At 33.7% G+C, this 23,712-nt stretch overlaps 1 protein-coding gene across 1 annotated transcript in view; it reads right to left on the reverse strand.

The window, feature by feature from the left end:
• Positions 1–1,093: 1,093 nt before the first annotated feature.
• The window catches only part of SMC3 (structural maintenance of chromosomes 3), a 31,534-nt gene continuing 8,915 nt past the window's right edge, over positions 1,094–23,712 (reverse strand). Inside the window, exons 5-29 of the mRNA XM_057735305.1 lie at positions 23,265–23,336; positions 22,821–22,900; positions 22,470–22,548; positions 21,195–21,312; positions 20,040–20,215; positions 19,450–19,530; positions 19,054–19,218; positions 18,631–18,752; positions 17,278–17,491; positions 14,527–14,630; positions 14,243–14,342; positions 13,471–13,631; positions 13,000–13,141; positions 11,205–11,355; positions 9,484–9,636; positions 7,995–8,146; positions 7,083–7,241; positions 5,999–6,106; positions 5,400–5,508; positions 4,487–4,734; positions 4,191–4,403; positions 3,194–3,385; positions 2,860–3,037; positions 2,135–2,241; positions 1,094–1,489 (exon numbers count right to left, since the gene is read on the reverse strand). Coding sequence (XP_057591288.1) covers positions 1,418–1,489; positions 2,135–2,241; positions 2,860–3,037; positions 3,194–3,385; positions 4,191–4,403; positions 4,487–4,734; positions 5,400–5,508; positions 5,999–6,106; positions 7,083–7,241; positions 7,995–8,146; positions 9,484–9,636; positions 11,205–11,355; positions 13,000–13,141; positions 13,471–13,631; positions 14,243–14,342; positions 14,527–14,630; positions 17,278–17,491; positions 18,631–18,752; positions 19,054–19,218; positions 19,450–19,530; positions 20,040–20,215; positions 21,195–21,312; positions 22,470–22,548; positions 22,821–22,900; positions 23,265–23,336 — 3,456 coding nt within the window. The 3' untranslated portion in view covers positions 1,094–1,417. The remainder of the gene's footprint in view (positions 1,490–2,134; positions 2,242–2,859; positions 3,038–3,193; positions 3,386–4,190; positions 4,404–4,486; positions 4,735–5,399; positions 5,509–5,998; positions 6,107–7,082; positions 7,242–7,994; positions 8,147–9,483; positions 9,637–11,204; positions 11,356–12,999; positions 13,142–13,470; positions 13,632–14,242; positions 14,343–14,526; positions 14,631–17,277; positions 17,492–18,630; positions 18,753–19,053; positions 19,219–19,449; positions 19,531–20,039; positions 20,216–21,194; positions 21,313–22,469; positions 22,549–22,820; positions 22,901–23,264; positions 23,337–23,712) is intronic.

Here is a 23,712-nt window from a genome sequence, read left to right on the forward strand (position 1 = left end):
GATAAGGACTCACCCTGTATCTTTTGATTCCACATACTATGAACACAAACTTTATCCTCATACTTAAAGATCTATAAAACGACAATACAGGTACTATATTGAAAAAAATCCAAGTATAAGCAGACCTGGATAGTTCAAACCCATGCTTTCAAGGGTCAAACTCTATGTTCATACAATGGGGTATTATTCAGCAATAAAAAGGAATAAAAGCAGTGGTATGTGCTACAACATAAGTGAACCTTGAAAACATGCAAAATAAAGAAAGCCAATCACAAAAGGTCCCATACTGTATGATTCCATGTATATGAAGTATCTAGAATAGGCAAATCCACACTATGAGACATAAAATAGATTTGCGGTTGCCAGGGGAATGATAAGGGGAGAGGGAGATGTAGGGTGACTCTAGTGGGTAAAGAGTTACCTTTGGGGTAACTGAAATGTTCTAAACTTAGATTGTTGAGATGGTTGCACAATTCTATGAATAAACTAAAAAGCACTGAATTGTACCACTTCGATGGGTGAAATGTTATGGTGTGTGAATTATCTCAATAAAGCAATTTTAAAACACAATAAACAACAAAGCTCTTATCTGGGAAAAGACCAATGTTTCAATAACAAGGTTTTCCAAACTCTTCACTTATCTAGAGAAATAAGGAAATTTCATAGCTCAATTTCTTGGATACTCTTCCCAAGTTCTATTAAACACATTGCCATTTTAAATTAAAAATACTTTTTAAAGGACTGTTACATTGAGTTAAAGCAGGGGTTCTAATCCTCACTGAGGGTCAGAATCACCTTGTGAGACTTTAGAATTAACAATGACCAAGAACCTATATCCCTTAAAGATTTCAATTCAAGTGCTCTAGGGAAACATTCCAGCACTGTTACATTTTTAAAAGCTCCCCCATGGAGCCAGGATTGGGAATCGCTGTTGTAATTCAACAGGATATTGAACTATACTTTAAAAATCTTCTTTTAGGTAAAGGCAGACCTTTTCTTAAGCAAAACAAAAGGAGATATTTAAGAAAAATTTGTTTCTAATCATACAACTATAAATAAAAAAGCCACATAAGACACAGTTAGTCATAAAACCAATTATTTAATTGAAGCTATAAAAAAGGCAATACAACTGATAAAATAATTAGGAAAGAATATTTAGCACATTTTAAAAGATTTAAAATAGGAGGACACTTTACAAAAAGTTGTGTGGGAAATAAAATTCTTAAACTATAAGTAGAAATGTAACATTACAGAGTATGTTATAAAATACAATGACAGAAATATAAAAGGGCTATGTATGCTCTAAGTCTGAAAACTATTAATAATGACCAGATATTTAGGTTTAAATTTACAGTTCCTGGGTATGAGGATCATATTACTATACACATCTTTCAAATCAACTGGCAGTATTTTCCAATTAACCATGAGTAGTATCATCTTCTACAAAGTCTTTGGCCATCTCTGCTGTGATCACATCAATATGACTAACCTGAAGAACAAATGTTAAAACATCATCTGTTAAATCTTGAATATATCAATGTTCCCACTGGATAGTGTATAATATTTTAAAAATACAGGCGGCCACCTATAAATTTTACATGATTATCCATAAATTTTACATATCAAGTCAAATGATTCTAAAACACTGACTAATAAAACCTTTATTTATAATGCTGTTTGTTCAATGCATGAGTTTAAAAAAATTCTGCATTTTAATGTTCTGAAAATATAGATAAGTACTAACGTCTAAATATTTGAACCACATTTTTGTTCAGTTTTTATTACTTTGCTATTTCAAAGAATCTTAAGGCTGAAAGCACCAGGAAGACTGTGTGGTCTAATCAAATATAAATGAATGTAACTATTAAAGACTGTGCATTAAATAAGCACTAAATAGACTAGACAGGAAGATAGTGTCTCTTAATGCCAATAAAAATAAAACCAATGTAACGAATGGCACAAAAAAAACAATTTTCACAGGCATTTTAAGTTTTTCTTCACAAAGATATCATCACCAGATAAGCAACAACTTTCTAAATTTTCTTTCATGACTTAAGTAACATAAAACAAGAATTCAACAGATATAACGGATGAAATACTAGATGAACTTAAACTTCATGTAAAAAAAAATTACCTTATTTCTGAACTTTACACCATAGAACTTGTCAGCTGACTCAAGCAGTTCAGGCCTAAAAGTAGTTGTAATAAATTGAGCATGTACAGCAAGTTCCATAATCATATCTGTAAAAAGAAACAGTAATTTAATAAAACCCTTTTCTCAGTAGAACTGAAAATTTAAAAAGCAACTATCTTTACTCTTACCTAAAATTTAACACTGCCTGCATGCATACATCTACAAAAAATATCAACTTGTTTCTTAAATTAGGGTTAAATCTTCAACACCAATATCTTAATTACAGAATATAAAGAAGCAACACCTCCTAACACAGCATTAGAAATAATGTCAGAGCAAAGTAAATTTTCTCACACAAAAAACCAAAAGCTACCCATACCCCCAAGATCTTTTGAACTTACTAAAGATCATATATAGATTATTTAAACACAGAATCAACACTCTTTATGACAGGGACTATTCAAGCATTGAGAAAAACGAGTTTTAAAAGGAGAGACATTTGTAGAAAAGTTTAACTGAAGTAGGATTTTCAATTATTACATCTATTTCTCACAGAACTAAACACTGTAGTCTAATACTAAATTTTAAAAAAGCCTGTTAAAAGAGAAATTATTTTCTTTATTGAATAATACCCTGTTCAGTCTTCCCAGATATCTCAGGCAACAAGAAATATAAAAGAGGTAAGCTATCATTTCTAGCGAGTTACTATGAAACCCAAACTGTACCTGACACAGCCTTTCTGTGCTGAGCATCCAGAGCCTGGTCAATCTCATCAAACAAGTAGAAAGGAGCTGGGTCACATTTCTGAATGGCAAAAATCAGAGCAAGAGCTACCAAGGATTTTTGTCCACCTGAAAGCTGTTGCATTTCTCTCATTTCACCTTGTTTTCCTGTAAATGACACCTAAGAAAATATTTAATGAGTTAATATCTCAAAGGGGTAAAATTACCATCATCTCTTAAAATCAAATTGCACACAATGCACCAATTTAAACTTGCAAAATATTCTACAAATTCTACTATGATAACCTGCGGAAAACTGAAAGTAAAGATATTTTACCCTGATTCCAACTCCAGTGAACTGGTCAACTGATGGAACACTGCTTTGTGACCCAGAGCCCCTCTCACTTTCACCACTCCCTTCTCCTTCATCCTGAGACTGACTGCCTTCCACATCTCCTTTCTTCATCACCAAAGTAGCTTTGCCACCAGGTACCAACTTCTGGAATACTTCACTGAAGTTTTTGGATACCTTAAAAAAAAAAAAAAAAAATAGAGAGAGAGAGTCAACTGGAATATGTATTTTTTAAAACAAAGACAAAAATTATTTAAAGACAATCAAAAATATTTTTATTTTTTAATCTTTTTTTTTTCAGGGTTCAGAACTTGTGGTTTATTGACATGAGCACAGCAGCCCTTGGGACTTGTCCCTCAGACGGGGAAACAGCCACCCTGTCTGGGAACAAAACCCCCTCGCACATAACACCACTTCCAGGAAGCCCACTGAGAGGTGCACAGATAAACCCTCAGCAAGGCTGCAGGTGCGTCTAGCTAAGCTGTGGAGCCTCAAAGAACACAGGCCTCCGGGGTGCTCGCTTGGGGCTGCCGCCAGAAACAAGCCCAGCAGCTGGTTCTGCATCGGCCCACCTGGGCTCCGTTTGGCTCAGGTCGGGGCCAGGCACGGGAGCGGTAGCGATGTCCCCCCGCCCTGGGAATACTGCAGAGGTGGCCAGGACACCCACGTCCACAGTGGAACTCCAGCTGCAGAAGGGGTGGTGCGGGCCCAGGGAGGGCAGGGGTCGCCAGAAGCCGACCCAGGACCCCACACAGCCTGTGCTTCTCCTGTGGGGCCTAACAACACCACACTGGATCCCTTTAAGAGCTGTGTAAAACATTCCAGTTACTATATTAGCAGCTTATATACTGGATTTGTTTGCATGTATTAGATCCAATTATCAGTGGGGAAAAAAGCTTTCAAATCTTTACAAATTGAATAATAAACCGAATAACCTCTGAAGATTTTAGCCTATGTGTATTAGCTACAAACAGAAACATACCTGTTTGAAAGTTAACTGAATAGCTTCATATTTTCGAAGTTCAAGTACATTCATCAGTTCCATGATTGATTTGTACCCCCTATCCAACTCTTCTTGTCGCTTTATTAACTTTTCTTTCTGCTCAGAGAAATTTACAAACTGATCTAAAGCTTTCTTATTAACATGGCTGTACTTCTTCAATTCTGTGTTGCATTGTTCAAGTTTTCGAAACAACTACAAAGAAAAAAAATGTATAAATAAATTCACACAGGGAAATTTGCAATGAGATTTCAAATTTAAAACCAATTAGATTATACCTGTTTGAGGCTCAGCGTTTGGTATTTTTCAAATGCTTCCTGGGGAAGTGATCCAAGTTCTCGAATTTTCTTCATACACTCTTCTTTCTTCTTTAGTAGCATGCCTTGTCGATTTGTCATCTTTTCTAGTTCTTTAGTATCATGATTTATAGCATCCATGTGTTCTTTTTCCATATTTTTCCAGCGTTCCATACTCTTCTGTAACTCCTTAATTCCAGCTTCTGTTTTATCGATGGAATTGTCCAAATCTAAAATGGGGTGAAAACCAAATTAGGCCATAACACCTATTCTTTTTTTTTTTTTTTTTTTTTGGTGACCGAGCAGCGCTGCTTGTGGGATCTTAGTTCCCCAACCAGGGATCAAACCCAGGCCCTCAGCAGTGAAAGCACAAAGTCCGAACCACTGGACTGCCAGGGAATTCCCCATAACACCTATTTTATAGTCAGAGTGTTATTTGATCAGAGATTTTAATGGTCAAATCTATCAAAATAATTAGGTTTAAATTTTACTGTGAAAATTTATGAAAGAATTCAGAACAAAACTGGGAGTATACACGAGGCACTGAAGGATACAGTTTTTGTTTATGTTTATAAAAACCTAAAATAATTTTCTTCTCAGCAACTAGTGATAAGAAACTTGATTCAGCTATTTCATACTTTTGTCAATGAAACTAATAATGTATGGTCTCTCTTAAAAATGTCACAAACATTTCAACAAAACAAAGGTTACTCTTTACAATCAATACCTTAAACTCTGTTCACTATAAACTGTTTATAATGATGGAAAACATACAAAACTACTGGTACCTGCTTTTGCTTATTTGGATATTTCATTTTGTAGTAAACAATCTTATAAAATGAGTAAGCTAAATTAAACTAAATACCAAAAATATTTTTACTAAATAAAAATTCACCTTCTGATCGTGCCATGGTATCTTTTACTCTTTTATTGATGGCTTCAAGTTCTGAGGTTGTAGCAGTGAGAACAGTGCCCCCTTCTGTCTCTCTCAGTTCATTGAGTTCCTATGGCACAAAAGGAACTTAGGTGCATTAAACCACAAAAATATGAATTTTGTTAGTTTCAATGTGTTATGACTGCCAACGTTTGTATAGCTGTTGATACGTTTGAATAAATAAACAAGAAAACCAAAAAACATACTTCAAATAATTGTAAATACTTAATGTATCCATTAAAGGGGGAAAAGTAATGATATATTAGAAAATTTCTCAACATCTGACTACTACTGAGAAAATATTCATAACTAATATTTACTGAGTACCTAGAATGTGCCAGATAATCATACAAAACAGGCACTACTGCTACACTAATTTTATGTAAGTGGAAACTGCCCAGTATTGTACACTAGGTGGCAGTGTCAAAACTTCAAGCCAGGGCAGGAGGTCACACTGCTAGTCTTTCTGTCCCCAAAGCCCATACTCTAAAATCAGAGCTTCTCATATAAGCATTTTCAAAAGATTATGCTTGTCAATGAACCCTCAAAAAAGAACATACCTGTTCTACTTGGTCCAAGCGCTTCCTCAAATTCTCGTTGAGGTAAGTCTCTACTCGAGTAATAATACCTTCTAATTTAATTCTTTCATTCAGCAACTGTCTGTTTTCCTAGAAGAAAAAAACAAAATTCCTTGTCTACACAGCCATGCACATTTCACATACAGGAATGCTGTTAATCTGTTGTTTTCTCCATTACTTGTGTTCAAATGAGCTGAAATGGAGTTTTATACCTTTCCAAAAAGCCCTATATTTTCATTTTCTCTCTTATCTATTCAGAATGCTGTTTTTGTGTCACGTTCTTTTTATAAGACATGCTACCAAAAATATTTTTCTTTTCCAGCTTTTCATTTTTTGAACTTAGTGTTAATTGCTTACATCTGTATTTAAAAACCAAATGTTATTAAAATGTTTAATCAAAACTATTATTAAATATGTAAAGGTGATCACATCATACAGCAAAGCTAACAAGCTCAATCTTACTAATGACAAAAGGGCATTAAATAAGATGAAAGAAAATAAAAATTTTTTATATAATCCTAACATGGTTTAGAAAATCTTATTAAAACCTCATTTATTGGACTTCCTAGGTGACGCAGTGGTAAAGAATCCGCCTGCCAATGCAGAGGACACGGGTTTGAGCCCTGACCTGGGAGGATTCCACATGCCACGGAGCAACTAAGTCCGTGCGCCACAACTATTGAGCCTGTGCTCTAGAGCCTGTAAGCCACAACTACTGAGCCCATGTGCCGCAACCACTGAAGCCCACGTGCCTAGGGCCTGTGCTCCACAACAAGAGAAGCCACTACAATGAGGAGCCTGCACACCACAATGAAGAGTAGCCCCCGCTCGCAACAACTAGAGAAAGCCCGTGTGCAGCAACGAAGACCCAACGCAGCCAATAAATAAATAAAATAAATAAATTTATTAAAAAAAAAACCTCATTTACTTTTATGGATATTAGAAGTCATATATAAGTCTTAAAATTTCTCAATAATCTCCTTCACATTCCTTTATTAGCAAGAAAGACACTTTTCACAACAACCAATTATCAACAAAAATTTCTTTTTCGGTCAACTGTACTTGCCTGCTGCAGTTGACGGATTTCATCATTCAGTGCATCTACTCTCTTCTGATCTTCCAGACTAAGTTGAGAAAGCAAATCAGTTCCCAGTTCTGCTTTCAGTGATTCTCTGGTGGACTCCATAGCATGCAAACTTGCCTCCAAACTTTGTAAGCTACGTTGCTATATGACAGATTATCCATTTATTAATAAAGATATTAGTCAGTGTATCACTTATAGTGAAAAACTGAAAACTGTCTATATTTGATATTAAAATGAGCTAAGTAATAATTAACAATTAAATATGATATCCATTATATTTGATAATTAGAACTATGTAGCAACAAGAAAAATATTTATGATGTAATATTTGCAGGGTATGAGGAACACATCATATTTCATGGTCAAACTATATAAAAAGAAGTTGCTAGAATGTTAGGGTGATTTAATTGTGGGTGTGTGTGTATATATATACTTTAAACTGTTGTTTCATTACTATTGATGTATCAAATTAAGTTTTTGTCAAAACTGCTTCATGTTTATGAGATCAATGTGTATTATCAATTATAACAGCAGTAATAGTTTACTTTGTATTCATTTTAACACAATTTGGACAAAATGCAATCAAATAAATCCATAAATAGTACTTTATAGACAAAAATGGCTACTGGCTGACTACTATCAGACAGTACTATCATGCCACAGCTCAAAATGCCTACTTGTTTAATGAAGTTGGATGTCTGAATGTGGCCTACAAAAGACAACTCTGGGTACTCATGAGGAAAAGTATGATAAAGATACACACAGATAACCAAAAGTATGGGCCTAAACGAAAATGGAACACAAGGTATATGCTATATAACCTGTATAATATATGGTCCACCTCAAATCTTTATAATTAAAACAAATCTATAAAAAAAAAGCATACTTACGAACCTTGGGCATAAAGGTTTTCTCTGACTGCTGCCTCTTCTCTTTTAACATCTTCATTTCTGATAATATGCTATCTCGAGATGCTTTAAATTTCCTTTGCTGAGTCTCTATCTGCTGCATTTGATTCATCAACTGATCAATTTCATTATTAATCCATATGCAAGGCTAAGGAAAATTCTCTTCAGTGCCTATTTACAAAATATTGTGTATCCCCCTTCCTTTTCTTTATCTGTGAATAAAGCTATTTCCACAAATGTATGGACCATAACAATGCTGAATTAAATACTGCACTTTCAGTCATAAAAGAAGCTTAAAACATTTCGCCCCACTTCTCTCTCAAAATAACATATATACTATTTTACTAATTGCTATACAAAGAAATAAATAAAACCCTGGGAAGCCCTAAAGGAAGCTAAATGAAATACATTATAGTACATATATATCTTTTCATTCAACAAATATTTATTAATCTATTATGTTTACAGCACTATATAAGGCAGTTAGACATGAAGAGGGGGCTTTGCCCAATGTAGAAGAATAACTCTACCTAGCTGGATTATCTAATACAGAAAGGTAGTTGGTGCATGCTGTCAATAACCTCTTTTTTATTAGTATTTCCCCATGCTTTGTGCTCACATCTTGCCAAATTTGGGCAGTTTTCAAAGTATGCTATGCAGACCCCTGCAAAGTCAAAACTAAGATGTTTATTTACCTTTTCTTCTGTGCTCCTGCTTCCAATTGATGACAGAGAAGGTATAAACTCACATTTTAAAAAATGCCAGTTTCAATAAAGAATATCCAAATGAAGCAGTAAGAGTAATTATTTTTGCTGCTTGAGTATCTGTATTTAATATTGTGTGATATAATGCAAAGTACACACAAAGCACTTCTGCCTTATACCATGGTTGTTTTAAGAAGATGCTAACTGTTTCAGCTGTGAACAGAACTAGTCACTCTTCATGGAACATCATTTTTATTTGAAAGAACTGAGAGAACTATGGTTACTAAGACATGCATTTTGATGGACATTTTCTCACTAATACTAAATCTGAGCCTCAAGATAATAACCACTACTGGACATTTTTCAACCCTTATATACGTATTTAACTTCTACGTACTATGTGGCATTCCTGATACTGCCCACTCTTTTTCCATTGAAATATTGTCCTAGTTTTCCTCCTATAATTGACAAATTCTTCTCAGTCCCCTCTATAACCTTAAATTTCTGTGTTCCTCAGGTTCCTTTCTCTCAAAGTAGACTCACTGCTGTTAGCTATTTAACAGCTAAGCAAAGGATGTTAAAAATTTTTAAGTTTTCTTCCTGTCTTCACAGAATAGACATACTATATAAGCTCCTGTGCTTAACTAAAAGTCAAACACATGGGATATTTCTCTCCACTGTATATGAGAAAACACATCTAACATGCAAAAGATTCTATATTTCAACCAAAATGCAGTTATTTCTCTACAGCAACACAAGACAAAAAGATATTTTCAATATTTCTGCGCAGATTTTCATTGAGCTTTGCTTCAAGCTCACCTAGTTCTTCTTCTGCTTTTCTAACATCTTTTTGTAATTCAAGTCTAGACTTCCTTGTATCATAATAGCCTCCAGTTAAAGCACCCCGATGACTAACTTGGTCACCTATAAACAAAACATAACAAAATCAGTAATTCTGTAATAACAACTTCTTTATTCAACAATAAGTTGATTAATAATCAAATTACTAATCTAAAGGTTTTACCTATTTAATCAGAATTTAAAAGTTTAAGCCAGTTTGGAAAAAATTCTGCTTTACGATATTAACATTTGCATTTAAAAAATATACCTTCTAGATGAGGCTGAACATCTGCCAGAAAGGAAAGAAGTGTTAAAGACTAACAGGAACATGTCAACAGGACATAGAACCTAGCCTGAAATTCCCACTGGCCACAACTGGGAAAATCTGAAAATCAAAAATAATAATAGCAATGTGGCAACACACTGAATTAAAAAAGTAAATGAATCACAGCAATACATAAAAAAGAAAAAAGGAAGGGGCTCTTCTTTATAGAAGAATGACAGTTGAAAATTTAGAGGCAATCATAGAATTTCAGAACCACCATTTTGAAACCCCCAACGTGTTAACTGAGTCAGGCAAGAGTTACCAAAGGATGCTAAATCACTGGTAAAAAAAAAGCTGGAGAACCTGATATTCATGTATTCTTAAAGGATAATCCCACATATCACTTATTAATTACAAAGGGGAAAAGTCATCTTTACAACCAAGATTTGCTAGTGGTCAAACCTGGCATCAGTAACAATGGGACACACTGTAGGATGCAGTAAGTACACATCACTCATGCCAAGAATGCTTAACCTAAACCTAACAAAGAGGAAGCAGCAAGACAAATCCAGAGCACGAGACTTTCTTTGAGGAAGTCAATTTCTGGGGGTGGGAGGAAAAAGGAGAACTGTCCTATACTGAAACTGAAAGAATCTAAAGAAAAGGCATTGCATGCATCCTTGACTGGATCCTGGATAGAAAAATATATGGGGACAATTAAGAAAATTTGAACATGGATCCTTTTTAGATATTATTGGATTTAATATTAAATTTCTTAGGGGTAACAATACTGTGCTTATAAAGAAGAATGCCCTTATTCTTAGGAGATACATGCTTAACTTTTAGAGATGAAGTTCCATGATTTTTACAACTTATTCTCAGATGGCTCAAAACAACAAACTGTAAACATATAAGGAAAAAAAAAAAAAAGAAAATGAGGGCAGGTGAACCTACGTACCTGAGGTTCTTAACTTGTATTTCAGATAAAATTCAGGAGACCCACTGCTAAATCTTATTGTTGTATATCTTAAAGAATAAATTACTATCTCATTTTAAAAAATATTGTGATAACCATGCCAAATTGGTTTCTTTTGTGATTCAAAGTATTTTATTTTATACATTTAAAAACATTTTGAAAAAGGGTCCAGAGGCTTCACCAAAGAACCAAAGGAAGTCCATGGTGCAAAAAAGGTTAAGAAACTCTACTATACATCAAATAATTATACTTAAGAGACACCAGCTAAATATAAAGTGTTGACCCTGTTTAGATTCTGATTGAATAAACCAACTATTTTAAAAATGAGAAATAACTGGACATGAATTTTCAAACACTCTTAAAACTAAAATGGAATTTATTTGTTCAAAGCTAAGAATTATCATTACAAACCTTCCAGGGTAATGCAGTCCATAGTGAAAGCACGGGCCAACTGGGTTGAAACTTCCATACTACGACAAATAAGTGTTTTTCCAAACACATGTTTGAAAGCTTTGTCAAATCTGGGATTGTACCTCAATTTACTTATCATAGGAATAGCATCCTAAAAATGAATATTTTGTTAGCAAGCAAAGAGATCACAACACAATTAATTAAAATGTGTTAGCAGAATTATGAATTACATCTTCCTGAAATACATATAAACAAAATGCCTTTGTATTTCAAACTGTTGGTTTTTATACTGAAAAAGTTAAAAAAATCATTCTACTGAAATAACCTGGAAATTGGGCTCATGTAAATCACCCAGGTTTTCAATACTAGAGCACAGTGAAAAAGACCTTAGTGGCTCTGGAGCCAGACTGCTCAAGTTCAAATCCCAGTTCTGCTACTCAGATGTGCGCTCTGGACAAGCTGCTTAACTTCTCTATATAACAGTTACTTCATCTATAAAACTGCAATAACAATAGTACCTTCTTGACAAAGTTGTTAAGTCTAGACAAGTTATATATGCGAAACACTTAGGATAGCATCTGTCACATAGAAGGGCCAAATGTAAACTAGTACTATTTCCTCAAAATATTTTCATTTTATTTTTACCTACCTACCTACCTACATATAACCTAAGGTAGACATTTGGAAAAATATTTTTTTCGGATAAAATTTATTTTCCCTTTTCTCTCTCCTGAACTGGCAGAACCGAATAGTTAGAATTTTTAAATTAGGAAATACATCCTACATACAGAAAAAAGCAATATATATATTAAGCTTAAATTAATAATTACAAAGCAAACACCAATATAACCACCATGCAGGACAAGAAACAAAACACTACTGACACCGGAAGCCGTAAGTGTAACCCCTTCCTAATCACAGTGGTTACCTCCAATGGGTACTTGCTGGGGATGACCACTATTGTAACTTTTGTGGTAATCTCGTCCTTGCACTTCTAGTTCTATCATCTAAGCTTACTTTTGTTCAGGTAGTGTAAAGGGAACCACACTACATGCATTCTTTTGTTCACACATTTATGCTTCATTCACACATCACATTTATGACTCAATTTCTCCTCCCCAAAACTTCAAAGATAATTTAAAACAAGAAAAAGCTAGACTACTTAAATAGCTTATAAGATTCTCACTGTTCCTCTTAAACTGTAGATCACTCTCATAGGGTTTTAGCTTTAACCTTAAAAAACAGTGAAATAGTAGCTACTACCATCAATATTCTGAAGCCAAACACCTTAAAGCAATTACATTTTTTTTCAAGAATGATGTCCAAGGAATATTTTTAATCTGTTTAAAAGTACACCAGCTAATAACAAAAGGAACATTATGCTTTCAGAGCCTATCATCTTGCTAAATATTCTTAATCCAATTTATAAGCCCTTTTAAAAAAGTATATTCAGAAAACTTTAAAATATTTCATTTACATGATAGTTCCTTGGAGAATTCTTGTCCAACTATTTACTCTTAATTTTGTCTCCTTGAGATACACTCTCAAAGTATCCTATACTTATGTATTTTAACACTTTGTACATTTTGCAATGGTTTGTTTTATGTCTTGGCTGTGACCTCTGTCTCCCTTCCTTTCCTCATCCAACACTAACTATGCTCTATGGTAAGAAAGGAATGTTTATCTCACAGACCATGTGAATCCCAATGTACAGTGCCTGTGCACTAGCATGTGCTAATAAATACAAGAAAAAACTTATTGAAAGAAAGACAGACATTAACACACATCAACTCACATTGGTTTCAGGATAGGCAGTATCCCTTACATCTAACTTGTTAAGAGGCAGAAAAGTAACCTCTCCAGGAAGGTTCATTTTATTAAACTCCATCAAAATCTTCGTGCTGACTTCATCTGAATCAACAATGTGATAAAACAACCTACATGTAAAGAGAATAAGACACATCTAAAGTGCTATAAACGTTTAAGCAACCAAGTCTTTTTCTTCTATACGATCCAATTTTCTAAGGGAGGGCTACTTAGAAAATTCCAATGGAGGGAAAGAAAGCACAAAAAGGGGAAATTTCTAGCTTCTACAATTAGGAACAAACACTTAGCATCTACATCTTTAATTAGAAAATTAAGTAACTGAGGATACAGGATGATAAAGGGAGACATATTGTAGCAAAACTACAAAAAAGTTGTTTCTTACGTTATTCTTATTCCCTCTCTCCTTTAAAAATTCAAAATATCAAGCAAAAAATCTCACCTGTTTCCAGCAGTGACTTCCACACACGTGTAGAAAGCAGGCTCACATTCAAAGTTATTCATCACAATACCATGATAGCCATTTTGAACATGCTGGTTTATTCCTTTTCGACGGAAGTGGTCTAGCACTTTGTTTATGCTATCTATTCCATTTAAAATGGCCTGTTTAGAAGTGAAAAATATTAAAGTATTGCAATGGCACTCCTGCTGGTAAGACATGAATCCATTACTCTAAACGTTAAAAAATATAGCAAACTGGGAGACTGGGATTGACATATACATGCTACTATATATAAAATAGATAACTATTAAGAACCTACTATATATAGCACAGGGAACTCTACTCAATACTCTGTAATGGCCTATATAGGAAAAGAATCTAAAAAAGAGTGGATATATGTATAACTGATTCACCTTGCTGTACACCTGAAGCTAACACAACACTGTAAATCAACTATCGCCAATAAAAATTTAAAAAAATAAAAAATATACCAGAGATTAAACACTCTCTCCAACAATAGGTCACTCCCTTGAAATACGCCAACTACACGTGACACCTCATATTATGGACTCTATTCTGACATCAGTATTAAAAATGGACTCTCCACTTAAAAATCAAAAGTGCTATCTTTAATAGCATGGGTGTGTAAATGATACTCATTGTTTTATATTTATAAGACAAATAATTTGCACTGTACTCCTGAAAGCTAATAAATTCTTGTGCAATAATAACTGACTCAATGCAAACTGAGGTAATAAAAGAACCTGCCCACCTTCCCTGTTGCAGCTCTAAGAAGTTGCTGTTTCTTTTCAAGATCTTCTCTTTTAGCAGCAAGTGCTTGCTGTTCTGCATTCTCCTCTCTCCACAAGTAACTAATCAATAAAAATCAGACTGTCTTCAATTTTAAAAATATTAAGACAATACTCTTAACAGTATACAATTTTGAGTAAATATTGAAATTAAACTTCAATAGTTAATTTATAACTTAAAGACCATTTAACAGCCAGTAATTAGCATTAGTTAAAAATATTCAGGCATATTTTAGTCTATACTAACTTTCTTTCACTTTGTAATTCATCTTTCTTATTTTTTACTTCATAGTATTTTCTGTCCAGTTCTTCAACTCGAGCTTTGACTTCATTAAGATCCTGATCCAGTTTCTATGGAAATAAAAATAATTCAAATTTAAAATCCAATTTCATACAAACTAATCCATAGTGACAGAAAGCAGATCAGTTGCTACCAGGGGATGGAGGAGGATGACAACAGGAGAGGAGGGAGGGAGGAATTACCAAGAGCTATGGGAAACATTTTGGGGTGAAAAGACTTGATATCTTACTTGTGATGATATTTTAACAGGCATATACATATATCAAAACAACTGATTTGTTCATTAATGACCTTACTACTTCTATAACACACACTCTAGAATTTCAGTAGAAAAAAATACATTAATAAATTCTCAAAACAATGCAGTGCATACTTTTCATACTGCCCCGCTACACATATACACTAGAACATAAGAGATTTAGAAATATACTAAGAAGCAAAAGACTGTTTTGCACAATGTAATTAGCACCATAAAATCATCTCTACCCAGTATAAAGGACAGGGTCCACCCCTCACAAGTGGTCATTTTGATACAATTAAGCGTGACTGAAATACTGAAAAATAACTTCAAGCTTGAGAAAGAATGAATAAAACCTCTCACTGGAAAATCTTGGTTTATCACCAAGCTTTTTCAAAAAGGGCATCTGTTGAGGTTGATATTTCCATGAACTAAAGACAAAATGCCTTTTATTTCAAGACAGGACTACACCTATCTCAGCTGAAACTATACAAACAAATTTCCAAATAACTGACTACCTTGACCAACCTGTGTTTTCCATTCCCTCCATAAAATATCCTGACCATGGCCAAAGCCCAAAGAACACTGGACTCTCACAGCCAGTAGGCTGTCTATTACTCCTGGTCACTTTTCCTACCAGTTGAGTTGTTTATGGTTACAGAGTCAGTTCTGTTTGCTTCCTACTATGTTTTTGTTTCTGGGTAACTGATTACATTAAATATTAAACTGATGATATGAGTACAAGGAAAAGTTATTTCTTTAAAAAATTGACTTAGTTTTGGACACACTCAAAGGTGAGTCACTAAAAATTGGATTAAATGGGCAAATCAACTCTAAAAGACTAGGGAAAATAATTATTTAACATATAATACATAAGTGCATATGTTAATAGATAATATGTATAATACTTTATAATACTAATTCAAAATGTCAAGTCACAAAGTCAAAGAAAGACTGAGGAGCTGATCTAAATTAAAGGAGATAACAGAAACATGACAACTAATGAAATATATGATCTTATATTGAATCCTAAATTCTGTTCTCATCCAACTTTAAGAACTGTTATCTACAATGTGTGGCTTATAACACGTAAGTCCCCTAGGAACTCCAGTTATTATTCATATTCATAAGAAATATCTTGGGCTCTACATCAAAAGACTGGTACACATTCTGGTGGAGGATGTTAAGGAGGTTACGCATGTGTGGGGGGCAGGGGGCATATGGGAAATCTCTATACATTCCTCTCAATTTTGCTGTGAAACCAAAGCTACTCTTAGAAAAATGTCTAAAAAATAAAGATTGGTACATAAGCATACATTTATCTATTTAAAATTAAATACTTATATATAAGTATGTATGTTTGTTTGTAAGTGTGTAAAAAATACATATAAATATTATACATAAAATATGTGTAAGTATACACATTTAAGATTTTGTGCTTTTTTTTTTTTTTTAGTGGTTTTTTTTGATAACCAACCATACCAACTGGTACAGATCTCATGGGGTAAGAAGGTTCCTTCTGGGCATGTATATTCTCCTTACCCTACACCTGTCCTACACACTCCCTTCTCATCACTTACATCATCTTCCAATCACCTATATATATCCACAAATACCACTTAAGAAAGCATTTTTCTCCCTTTATAATTTTAAATAATGTCAGATCTTTCTTCCTCTGAAAGTAATGATTTTATCTTCTACGTCAATTTTTAAGAAACTGCTAACTAAACATGCACGGTAAATGTTTAATTCATTTAGAAAATGTTATAAAATCACCAATGCTTTAACAAAATAAAAATATATATTCTGCAGTAAGTTATTATGCTGATAGAAAATTACATTAGAATGTAAAAATGCAAAAATTTTAAGTTACTATAAAGTCATGTTTTAGACTTATATGATATCACATGAAAGTTAAGGGTAGAGTTCAGGTACATATTACCAATTCATAAAAACACATTTTAAAATATATTTAATTGGGACTTCCCTGGTGGCATGGTGGTTAAGAATCTGCCTGCCAATGCAGGGAAAATGGGTTTGATCCCTGGTCTGGGAAGATCCCACATGCTTTGGAGCAACTAAGCATGCGCCACAACTACTGAGACCCTGCTCTGCAACAAGAGAAGCCACTGTAATGAGAAGCCCACTCAGCACAATGAAGAGTAGCCCCTGCCTGCCACAACTAGAGAAAGTCTGCACACAGCAACAAAGCAACGAAGACCCAACACAGCCGGGGGGAGGGGGAGGGAATATATATGTATTCAATCTACATGGACATGGGAAAAATCTTTAAGAAAGAGAACTACCATATATATAATATTAAATTGTGCTGGTCTTGTCTAATTAAGTATCTTACATATTTTATTTATATTTACAAATAAAACTTAAAGAAACAGATATAACTGCACACGTTCACATGCTTCTGAAAGATTTCACAAAGCAGCTATAAAAGTTCTTACATTATACTGCTCCAGATTTTTCTCTTTATTTGCCTCAGTGTCCTCCAAATCCTTATGTATAGCAGCAATCTGTCTTTTCTTGTCATTAATAGCTTGATCTAAAGACTTGAGTTCCTTTTTAATCCACTTATCCCTTTCTTCTTTTGAGGTAAACTGGCTTCCTCGACCTTGCTTTGCATAAAGATCCGTTCTTTCCTGGGTAGCTTGGGCCAATCTACACAAAATAGAAGAGAATGGATTGAAAAGGAGAACAGGAAATAACCAAGCTTAATTGCAATCAACACCTCAAGAGTACCTAGAGACAATAACCATTTTTATAATTCCCTAAAGGAAGGAATTAAGGGGAATTCCCTGGTAGTCCAGTGGTTAGGACTGTGTTCTCTCACTGCTGAGGGCCTGGGTTTGATACTAAGATCCCACAAGCCGTAGAGTGCAGTGAAAAAGAAAAGGAAAAAGAAAAAGGAAAAAAAAAAAGAAGGAATTAAGTATAAAAAACAACTATTATCTAATAGACCTCCTGGGACTAGTTCTATATAACATTAATTTAACTTCAAAATCACAGTTTAAGTCAGGTAAAACAGCCTATCCCCTAAGGATTTAAGGTCATTCCAGGTATGGGTTAATCAGTAAATCTAGACAAATCTAGTACCCCATCTCAGGAATTTTCAAAAATGCTCCAACTATATTTAACTATTCAAACATTTTCAACTTCTTACAGTAAGACACTATAAAGGTTAAAAGGCAAGAGAAAACACAACATAATATACAGAACAAATATTATGCCCAGGTAACATAAAGCAACCCTATAAAACAGTAAGAAAAAAATCACAAAAAATGGACAAAGGACATAAATAGGCAATTCACTGAAATGAACGAACATAAGTGGCATAAAAAACATGATAATGTACTAAACTGAAATCAGCAAACATTGGCAAGTCCAATCTATGGATAGATACTAAAATGTTTAGATGTTAAAACGGCATAGACTGTGAAAATAAAGCAGAAGAATGAACATGCAGCAGGACACAATTTGGGTAAAAAAAAAGAATCATCATCATGCATGCTTTTAAAAGCCCAACATTTACCTATGTTATCTTGGGCAAGTTATTGAACCTCCCAGAGTCTCGAGTTTGTCAAATTTATAGTGGGGATACTGTGGGTCTCCTAGGGCTTTTGAGTAGTCAATATGCATACAATGCTTGGCCCATAGTGGTTAATACTGGCTATTACTTTGAAATGGGCATTTAACTTTAGCCCTTAATTACTGTACCTTCTTAACCCATAAATATTTAATAAGGTTCTATAGAGGAATCATGTAGAAAATTAGAACTGTTGGTGAAAAAAATCCCAGACCTAGCAATTCCTCGCTCTTCTTTTTCTTTTACACTGTTGAATTTAGGTTCTGTTTCTGCCAGTTCTTTCTGCTTTTCTTCTATTTTCTCAAGCAGCTTCTGCCTTTCTTTTAATAAGCGTTTCTGTAAATAAAGCAAAATAAGTAAAAATGCAATCTGTTTAAAAACTTTTGCTTAATTTTTAAGTCTAGCATAAAATATTTTTCTCATGAAAAAAATTCATGAGAAAACTGATCTTGCAACACAAAACTAATTTTTAAATGTAACAAAGATAGTACTCAGTTGCCACTTGAATGCAGATTACTTTAATGTGCCAAATCCTTTATGAAAATTTAAGCATGTACCCCATCACAGAAAGGACTGTTCTCTGCAGTTCCCACTCTCCTGAACAGTTATGTCTTTCATTTTTAGCATTTTCACTTACCCTCTGTTCACTATTGCCCGCCAATTCATCTTGTAAATCCTTGGCTTTAAGCTCCAACTTAGTCCTCTGCTTAATTTGTTCTTGTCTTTCAGCACTGAGCTGCTCCTTTTCTTCTTTCATAGCTGAAATTTTTGTTTTCAGTTCTCTAACTTGGCGCTCAATATCCTATTCACAAAGTATCAAACAGAAACGAGTTAGACAACTAGAAATACAACAGCAAAATCAGGACACCACTGGTTTGTCTCTTCTTTTTCTTTCATTTTAAACTTTCAATACTGTCTTTCCAGTACTCAATTCCAGTGACACCCCACTTGAAGTTACCATTCCATAATTCCTGTACAAAAAGTTTACTGTGGTCAAAATATGAGTTAACTTAAACTTAGTTTATAACCTTACCTCCATTTTATCTCTTGCATCCTGCTGGGCGTCTCTTAATTGTCTGGATTTTTCTCCACTAGTCTCTCGCTTAGCAGAAAGCTGGAAAAAAAAAACTAAGCTATGATTTCTAACCCGTTGTGTATTTGTTCGATACTTCATAACATCTAGCAAAATTTTTAAATATTTGCTAAAATAAACATTTGCTTAAAAATTTTTTTCCAAAAATTATTGTAGTGGTTTTAAATAGAAAACACCTGTAGTTTTCAGCATTACTGAAGATAAATTTTTGTATAAAATGTCAGCAACGCTACTTACAAAATACACCTTAAAAAGGAAAAAATTTCATGAAACTTTAAAGGTGGCTTCCTCTCATCCTGGTCTGCCTGACACCACCACCTAATTATATTTCAGATACAACTACAGCAAGGACCATGGCATTTTTCTTGAAGTAAACTGAAAGAGTAAATTTGCTGAGTAATGAACTCACTGAGAGGTTTTAAAATTTTTAAGTATGTATTTAAAAATCATTGAAAAGTATAAATATAGTATGAATTCAATATATTCATAAAAATAAAATTAAACTGAAATGGCAAAGGTAAGTATTTTACCTCATCAAGTTTAGCACGAGTCTCATTAAGTTCCTGATTGTAAATGGTATATTCCAGGGCGCGTCTCATCTTATCCCACTTCTGATACTGAGCTAGTTCTTCCTTTTCTTCCTCTAAGGTATGTAATCGCTCTTCAATGTACTTTAACAACTCATTGATTTTTTCCCGTTTGCCCTCTTAAAAAAATGGGAGAGAGGTAAAGGAGTTGAATACAATTTTTATGTAATATCAATTCTCAAATATACCATGAGTTAAACAATCTTAAGAACTTTAGTGTTATTTCTTTGATATTATGTGGTAACCAAATCTAAGGTAATAAAATGGCAATTAAAATGCTTTACTATGAAAAGTATCAGAGAATAAACTTACACATGGTGACACTGATTCTTTTATTACATGTGGTAAAGGCCTCTGTTTAAGCTTCCTTTAAAAGCCAGTGCTTTCCCATGACATTAAAAACAAAAAACCATGCTTAACATCACTGGTATCACTGATTCTCAATTCTTATAACAGCATTTTCTATAGCTGCCATACACTGAATACCTACTATATTCCAATCACGATGCTACTTTGCTCCTCAACTCAGCACTACAAACTATAAAAAAGGATTTCACAGATGGGAAAGCTATGGACCAGAGAGGTCAAGTCTAAAGCTACAATATCAATAGTAGTCAGATTTTGAACCCAAGACTGTCTGATTCTAAGCCATGAGAGGGCGCAGCACTTGAGAGGCAAAGTAGGGTTTCCATAATAAATGTACTAAGGAAGATTCTAAGTTCAAAATTTTACATTTACTTGCCCCTGAACAACTTAAAATCTAATGCCAACTGATATTCCAGAAATTTTTTTTTGAGGAATACATCTAAATTTGTTATCCTCACTAATAACAAGAAGAATGTTAGAGGAACAAAGCAGTTGACCTAGAAAAGCACTATTATCTCACAGTAACAACTCTTTATTCAAAGAGATAAATTGTTGGAACTCTCAAACCTTAAACTGCCTGAAACTAATTTTCTATCCATTCAGTATATAGGCAAATTATCATACAATAAATATACTCCTTAGAATAGACAACTCCTCTCAAGTATCATAACACAATGAAAAAGTAATTCACAACAAAAAAGAAGAAATAAGGTAGAATCACATTTATTTTACCTGTTTCCTTCATTAAAGAGATGCTTTCTTCTTTTCGTTCATCATACACTCTAGTACCAGCTACTTCTCTTAATAGTTTTAGTCTCTGAGAATCTGGTGCTGTTGCCATCTGGTTGATCTAAAAGTTTTAGAAAAATAATTATTTACAGAGCTAGACTGCTCTTTAAGAACTCTACCTTCAAAGGTATTCACATGTTAAGTCTTAAGTGAGTTTTCACTGGGAAAACAGCAATGAACAGAAAAGGTCTTGCCCTCAAGGAACCTACTTTCTACTGGGAAAAAAACCAGGAAGTATGCATACCATTATACTATAATTGCTATGAGGAAAAACAAAACTAGAAAATACAGCATAAAGAGTTAGGGTGACAGCAATGCTCTTGTAAAAGAGGCAGACATAAATGGCTTATACGAAATGACATATGAGCAAAAATTGAAATGATGTAAAGTACATGTGTGCAGGGAAGACTCGATAACTGCTTTCAAATCAGCCTCCTTTTAAAGAAATTTCTCTTGTAAAGACAGTCTTCTCAAAATCTTGCTCTTAAAGTGAAACACTATACTCTTTCTAATCACTTCTGAATGCTAACTTTCCAACACATATCTAAAAAAGCCTCCAACATGAAATAAGAAGTGGACATTTTAAAGGATTTTCCCCTACTCCAAAACAGCACAACAGAAAACTATTAGGACACTGCAGCGTATCTTCTAAGAAAAAGAAATTATTTTAGATATATGAGGAAACATATATCAGGAAACAGAACTAGAACAATCAGGTAACTTCTAAAAACTACAAAGAAAATAAATTGTATTAACGGAAAATAACATGTAGCATTATGGTAGATTTCTGATAATGTAAGCTTTCTAGCATTTTAACTCTGTGATATACTAACAGAGAGAGTATTAATTTCAGAAAGTAACTTTTTCAAATGTGATTTTTATAAAGTTTCTACAATATTCTTAAATATGGTCATAACATCTACAAACCAAAAATGTCTTCCAGTAAAGCGCACCCTGGTAAGTGACACAGATCACTAAGAAAACAAGATTCACTTAAATAATCCTGCTGAAATACTTTTATCCCACTATGCATGGATCTATTTTGTACTTTATGGCCACAAAAAAGATAATACAAACTTCAGTGCAAAATAAATCAATGAAAACAGAAGACAGTAAGGTCCATCTTCAATCCAACTTAACCTAAAATGAAATCAAATTCATTATTTAATGAATATACTCAGAAAACAAATTCCATTTAAAAAGATATACATTTTTTACCTTTCCTTGTTTAACGATATAATAAGGATTGCTTCGAGAAAAACCAGCACTTTCAAGGAGATTCATCACATCATTTTTCCTGTTGATAAACAATTAAACATTTTTTTCAAATACATAACAATCCAACAATAAGCAAAAAGGGTACATTAACTCCTGAGCTAAGGCACATGAAGAAGTACAGAACAGTCATTAAACCATCTGTTATATCAGCCTCAGAGAATCTTCTGACTCGTAATTACATCTATGCTCTAAATACTGATTTGTCGAACATGAGGCAAAAGTACTTCATAGATGAGGCAAGTAAAATAATACTTTTATGTATGGAAATTACAAACAAAGAAAAACGCTTACGTGACCATTTTCTTGTCTAAGAAATACTGATCCTTTTTGGCACCAATAACTCTTCGAAGTGAAACTTCCTCTTTGTCGATCTAAGAAAAAAATGTAAAAGCTCAAAGTTAAATCTAATAGTAAAAGTGGAAACTTTTTAGTTAATGAGGTCATTTTGGAGTCCCTCACCATGGCAACTATTTTGAAACTTAAACTATCTCACTGAAGATACGCTATGAATACTCAATTCTATGACAAAGACATTTTTTCACAACAGCTTGCACATTCCCATTTGTTTACCACAATACTCATTATAACTTTAAGACAAAATTAGTATGTAAACTGTAGTCATTTTAGTATAAATTAAATTATAGAAGCCTAAGTATAAATAAATGTTTCAAAGCATGAAAAAAGCTGCATCAATAAAATTCTCAACAATACTACTGAAAAAAAGCAGTTACTCACTGGCAATCGGTTGTCTGAATTGTCAAAAATAATCTCCACAAAAGCAGAAATAACACGAGGACCAGTACCCTCCTAAAACATGAGAAAAATTAATGTGTCACTTAAGTGGTATTTTCATATTCTTTAAATACTTTTAAAGTTTAGTGCATGGTAACAAGTCTGATTCAATGGAGAAAAATTTCTATCAGACTAGTTAGTATATATCCCTCTTGCCAAAGCAGCAGACACTGGATTAGGATAACAACACTCCACCAAATAGCTTTTGATTCTGAATTTTAAAAACGAGAACAACAACAACAAAAAAACGAGAACAATGTAAGACATGTCAAAGTTAGACGTACGTAGGTCTTGTTCTGCATACCACTTCATTAGAGCATAAGACCCCATAGCCACTCAATTTTACCTGTTTGCTAATATATAAAACACTTTGAGGCTCTTCTCTTTTAGA

Source organism: Hippopotamus amphibius, chromosome 5 (assembly GCF_030028045.1).
Source record: "Hippopotamus amphibius kiboko isolate mHipAmp2 chromosome 5, mHipAmp2.hap2, whole genome shotgun sequence".
NCBI classification, from domain to species: Eukaryota; Metazoa; Chordata; class Mammalia; order Artiodactyla; family Hippopotamidae; genus Hippopotamus; species Hippopotamus amphibius.